This window comes from Palaemon carinicauda, chromosome 5 (assembly GCF_036898095.1).
Source record: "Palaemon carinicauda isolate YSFRI2023 chromosome 5, ASM3689809v2, whole genome shotgun sequence".
Classification (NCBI taxonomy): Eukaryota; Metazoa; Arthropoda; class Malacostraca; order Decapoda; family Palaemonidae; genus Palaemon; species Palaemon carinicauda.
In genome coordinates, this window is record NC_090729.1 from 190,845,255 (window position 1) to 190,851,985 (window position 6,731).

The 6,731-nt window shown below is 35.0% G+C and overlaps 1 protein-coding gene across 1 annotated transcript in view; it reads right to left on the bottom strand.

Annotated features, from left to right (window-relative positions):
• The window catches only part of LOC137641299 (uncharacterized), a 39,039-nt gene extending 32,889 nt beyond the window's left edge, over positions 1-6,150 (bottom strand). Inside the window, exons 1-2 of the mRNA XM_068373726.1 lie at positions 6,114-6,150; positions 584-2,305 (exon numbers count right to left, since the gene is read on the bottom strand). Coding sequence (XP_068229827.1) covers positions 584-2,176 — 1,593 coding nt within the window. The 5' untranslated portion in view covers positions 2,177-2,305; positions 6,114-6,150. The remainder of the gene's footprint in view (positions 1-583; positions 2,306-6,113) is intronic.
• Positions 6,151-6,731: the final 581 nt, after the last annotated feature.

Below are 6,731 nucleotides of genomic sequence, written 5' to 3' on the forward strand. Positions count from 1 at the left end.
GAGAAGAGAGAGAGAGAGAGAGAGAGAATAGTAAATATGTCAAAGTTGCCACTGACTTAGAATAATTTCCTCCATAATATATAACTCATCTAGCAAAGGACTTTCACTAAGAAAAAACTACATTAGAATAAAAATTGATGCATAGATACACGTGTTTAAATTTGAATGATATGCATAGATTATTCAAATAACTATAATCTACTTGTATAAAAAAAAAAAATGGTACTTATACAAAAATTAGTCAAGCGTTAAAATTGTAAAAAATTTTAGTTATATCAAATAGAGTATTTTTTTACACGATGCTTCTACTGTGTAGTAAATAATATTTAAAAACTCTGACTTCATTTTCAATTAGGCAGTACAAAATCATAACATCAAAATATTCTAGTTTATCCTTGTCAAAACCTCCAATTTATTAATGAAAAAACACAAAATACCTGTTTTTCCTAAACTACAGGTAACCAGTTATTCGAAAAAGGGGTCTGAGATATAAATTACACGTAGGATAAAAACATCGAAGAAAAATTATAACTTATTTATTCTGTGCAAAAAAACAGTTTTTAACATGAATCAACATTCTCACCCTTGGTGTTTGATCGCCGAAAACGACACCGTCATCAAAACTGTGTCGGTTCATAATATTCTTAGCAGCTGAATTTTTCGGCGAGGAACATCTGTAATGCCGATCGGCGCTCTTTGACCTCAGGCATAACTTTAATAGTGTTTTACGAGAGGTTACATTTGCAGGATTTTTCAGCTGGTGCCCTTGGTGACCTCTTTCCAAAGCCTCCTTTGAGCCCCCTGAATCTGCGACGCTTTGACGCTCTCTTCGTGTCTGTGCGAGTTCCTGTCCAACCTTCAAAGGGGTCAAAGGTTCTTTAGCAGAAGCCGATCTCGTTGAGCGATGTTTCCGAAAGTTGTACTTATTGAACTTAAGCTCTGGAACTTGAGGGATGCTTTCAAACACTTCGTCATCCAGCTCACCAGTCTCTACTTTTCTAACGGTGACTTGAGATTTTATAGGGGGACATCTGCGTAGACTTGAATGATGCATTGAATCGGAACTGTGCGTTCTTACACTCTTCGGGGCCTTTGATTTTTTCACAGCTTCTCGAACCAAAGCTTCTAGATCGGTTGATGGTGACCCAACGCGATTTCTTAACTTTGATTCGCAGCTGCGAGATCTTTGGATTCGTACCCCTGGTCGAACAGTGATGTGTGAATCAGACAGACTTAGCATTGCCAACTCTGTACTGTCAGCATCACTTTTGTCACAGTTACATACGTTGGACTGCGTTTGATTTTTGCTCTCTGGTACTTCCACTTTTCCATTTCCAGATTTTGATTTGCTCTTCCAGTCATCGTTTCTTTTTGGGGTGCTAGTTTTGATGGAGGAGGAACTTTTCCCTGACTGCGTAAGCACAAGAGACTGACTTCTGTTCGACACTGGCGAGGGTGACCCCAATACAGCATCCTCCTCTGGTCGAACAATTAACGAGTCGTGAGACTTTGAGATGGAAGGTTCCACATAGTAGCAATCCAACTCTCGCAACCAACGGTCCCTAACCACCTGGAGTTCCTTAGTTGATTTACTAATTTCTGACTCGTCCATTATCGAACTCCCACCTCTATCTACTACATCTTGGGGCAATCTCACGAAACCGTTCAAGATCAGGGCAGCCCAAGGGTCTTCTTCCCGCTCCCGCGTCTTCTGAAACACTTTTCCTTCCTCCTGACAGGAGGGTGAAGAGACAGAGGGGTCATCACACGCACGTGGAATGGATTCTGACTCCTTGCCATTTCCATCGATAGTAGAAATGGGAGGAGCAATAACGGTCAGGTCCCCGTTCCAAGTCTGACCAGGACAAAGTGGACGCAACGGCTCTGATTTATTTCTTCTCCTACTCCTTCTCTCTCTCGTAGGAGGGAGAGGCAACGTGGAATGTGGTGGTGATCTCCGATCGTGAATCGATTCAGAAGGAGAGGACGCGAGAGTCTCGGAAAGAGGAAGAAATTCAGAGGCGGTAAAACTCGTAGCAATGCGTTCCTCTTCTTTTGATTGCCGCAGGTCGTAAGGAGAATTAAATTTACTCCATAGCGAATCGTTCTTTTTCTTTCGTCTTCTTAGGCTGCCGAAGTTCAACCAAAAGTCAGCGGCTTGGGCCTGAGAAGTCATTCTGACTTGCAATTCGACTCGGTAATCGATAGCAGAATCATTGTATTATTACCTTCATTTACTGAACATTCATTTTCAACAATAATCACCCAATTCTTTTCGATTTAACAATGAACAATGTCGACGCATCTGAAAGTCAGTTTAGAAAAGATACAATTCAGCATTCAAGGAACTGCAAACGGGATAAAAACTACTATAATGCACTTTGTAATTGTACTTAGCGATGACTTAAATTATATTTCAGGAGCATTTAAAGTCAATGAATCTACCCTTTGGACATTAGTTTTCAGTCTGGCCGGATATTTGTATCATATTTTGTATTATCACTTCGTTATGTTTAAAGAGCCATCTCTTGAATTGATACCTTAGGATATTAAACTTGCATCTAGCCAATCATTTAGCCTCTAGTGACCTTGAATTCCTGAATTAATAACATATTTCACACAAACACATCAACATCCATACAAACACAGACATATATAAACACTCCATTTATACACACACACACACACTATATATATATATATATATATATATATATATATATAAACATAATAAACACATATAAATGCATACATACATACATACATATATATACAGTATACATACATATATATATACACAGTATATATATATATATATATATATATATATATATATATATATATATATATATATATGCATACATACACACATTTACACACACACACACATATATATATATATAAATATATATATATATATATATATATATATATATATATATATATATATATATATATACAGAGAGAGAGAGAGAGAGAGAGAGAGAGAGAGAGAGAGAGAGAGAGAGAGAGAGAGAGAGAGAGAGAGAGAGAGACTCTCTCTCTCTCTCTCTCTCTCTCTCTCTCTCTCTCTCTCTCTCTCTCTCTCTCTCTCTCTCTCTCAAAGCGACCAATCTCCAAGGACCTTTTATCATCGTGCCAGACCTAGGAACGTAAGAGATTCGCACGAACATAAAGAATGGAATTAACAGGAGAGGGAGTGTGTGAGATATAATCTTAAAGACGTAAGCGCGATGTAGGAAGTAAGAACTGACGATGTACGGCAACTCATCGCATTATGAAGGAAATTGCAATTAACTCTGATATATAATACGATCAAAGAGAATGTGTTTCGAGGGAAGGTGCTCTTATGCCGTAATCAGAACGAGATAAGGGTGATAATACAACTGGTGTTCTGAGATAAAAAAAAAAAAAGTGTCATGGCGTCTTTTGAAGTTCGAGAATTCAAACACCGAGAAGCTGATCTCAAGATGATTTCAATTAGATTGTAACGTTGCTCATTTCAATCAAGCAGGTGCCTTGGTACTTCAAAGGAAATTAAAACATTTATATACGAGCTTATCTTGTGAACGCAGTATCCAAGAGAAGAAAAAGAAGGCCATAGGAAGTATAACGTTACGTATAACCTATTTTCTTAGCAAATATAAAAGTTTTTTTGACATTCATTTTCTACTTCTTCATATTTACGTATATACATAAATAAATACTCATTATGGACTTAAACAAGCTAGATGATTTTAATTGTGATTAATTGGTATTAATAATAATAATAATAAGTTTTTCATTCATATCGTGACTAGTTTTAAAAATTTGATTATTTGCGAATAATTATTCATAAAATGTCCTTCCTAATATGACAATAGCACAACAATGTAAGCCGTATTAGGAGTCGATTGAAAAACCTAGACTATAAACAAGTTATTTTTTTTTCGCCAATCTGCAACAAGAAAGTTAAACAAGAGAAAACAGAAACGCGGGTAATAAATGTGTCGAACTACTCATGGCAAGACAACGCAGCCATATTTAAAGGTGTAATGGCTGCTCATGAATGGCAGGGGCATGGGACAGTGACATTACCCTATCGAGCAGGAATATGCCCTAAAGATTGACCATAAATACATACGATCAGCGTCCAAGCCCCCTCTCCACCCAGGACCAAGGAGGCCCAGGAAATGGCTACTGATGACTCAGCAGACAGACCTCTAGTCTCCCCCAAAAGCGACCAAAGAAACTAAAGAGTTTGAGCGGGACTCGAACCACACTCTGGCGTTCACCAGTCAGGGACGTTACCGCATCGGTCACCACAACCCTGTTCTAATCACTGGAAAGCCATCGTCCTCCGCCCATCAACATCCTGCCAACCATTGCAACAATCAATTTCCGGTAGTATCACTAATAGAACCTATCGTTAAAAGAGATCAGGGGGATTACACGTGCTGGCGGCCCAGTAATGAAATGGGATTACCCTGAACCTAATGCATAATTTCGGTATTTACTGGCTCCTGCGACAACAGAACTAATGCATCTGCCGATGCACTGATGAAAATTTGCTAGTTATTTTAGGAATGCGAAATGTGGAGAGAAATACATTGTAAAATAAAAAAAAATAAAAAAAATCCAGGATTTTTACCGTTTTATCAACGGATATAGTGACGTAAAGAAGTGATATTACGGTAACCAAACCGTAAAATATAAGAACAAAATATGATAAAATTACGGTCACCTGTATTTTACTGAAATACGGCTGAGAATTATATTTCTACTGAGAATTGCCGATTAAAATTACGTTTTTTTTTAACAGTGTAGTTTTTAGTATTGAATGTGTTGACAGGGGGAAATTTTTTTTTTACCAATTTAAGGCCAGCGAGGTCATTAGAAGACCTTGAAGGGAAAATAGAAAATCACTAAAGTTTCCTTTTAAAAACATCTGAGTAGAAGAAAAGTTTTATTTTCAAAGAAAAATGTAGTAGATACTTTTAAATCAGAAAGAAAAGTAGGATGGAAACTACAGAACCATCTATCATTCGGATTTCTGAAATCAGATATGAAAATATAACCAGTAACTATTTTAATGATAAAACAAGTAATTCAATTTAAGACTTTAAATACATTAGAGAAAACTATGAATCAGGACATTACTCATGACCACTTTCAGTCAATAAGACATTTATATATATATATATATATATATATATATATATATATATATATATATACATATTTACAAACATATATATATATATATATATATATATATATATATATATATATATGTATGTATATAAATATATATATATATATATATATATATAAATATATATTAATATAATCATATATATACATATTTATAAACACACACACATATATATATATATATATATATATATATATATATATATATAATTTATGTATATATATATGTGTATATATACATATGTATAAATATAATCATATATATACATATATACATAACTATAAACGTGTATATATATATATATATCTATATATATATATATATATATATACATACATAAACACACATACAAACGCATCCACACATGCATACATAAATCAAGAGCTGTATCAGGAAAAGGATAAAATCCACCATGACATCATGCTGATAAGGACAACTGTGGCATGATTAACTATTCCTTTGGGAATAAATGACGAATTCAGCAATTTGGTCAATTGCTCGTTATTCATTCCGATGACAAGATTGATGAAATTGTATTATTATATATTGATAAAATGATGATCACGTGCAATATTAATTTCTTTACTGCGTTGCAATAACGTCAACAGCTCACAACAATTACATGATTTCTATTATATTATCAATCATCTATTGCAACACTCCATTTACACATTATACTTCATTCATACTCAAAATAAAAATATATGGTTATGGCAATAATGATTTACAATTATCCGGTTCAGACTACGCATTATTTTTCATTTTTTTATGAAGACTTCCATCGTAAATATAAAGTGTTTCACTGTTTGAATACGAAAGAGATCGGTTATTAACACCACAATTCACTGGACACTTTCAAAATCACTTTGGATAAACGGAAAAGAACACAATGTCACTATCAGATATACTGTATATATACTGTATCTTCAAAGAATTAATCACACGAACATTTCCATTCACAGCACAGCAAAGCCACTAAAACACAGTACAAGTAAGTCTCCTTGTTCATGTCGGAAAAAAAATCCGATTGTCTTATCTTCGCATCGTTATCTGCTTATCGCCATCGAGCTAATATTTTTCCCGATAACAAAGTGGTAATGCAAGAGAATGAGTAGATAAGAAAACCGTGCAAGGGATGGAGGGGTGCTGAGGTTAGCTAGGTGAATCATGGGATGATATCTAGATTTCTGGAAGGTAATTTTGTGAGAACACAATCTATCAATTCTCTTGTGTGAGGGACCCCTTTATTCTTGTTTCATATCTGTTTTTATTATCATTATTATTATCAAATGCTAAGCTACAACCCTAGTTGGAAAAGCAGGATGCTATAAGCCCAGGGGCTCCAACAGGGAAAATAGCCCAGTGAGGAAAGGAAATAAGGAAAAATAAAATATTTTAAGAATAGTAACAACATTAAAATGAATATTTCCTATATGAACTTTAAAAACTATAACAAAACAAGAGGAAGAGAAACTAGATACAACAGTGTGCCCGAGTGTACCCTCAAGCAAGAGAACTCTAACCCAAGACAGTGGAA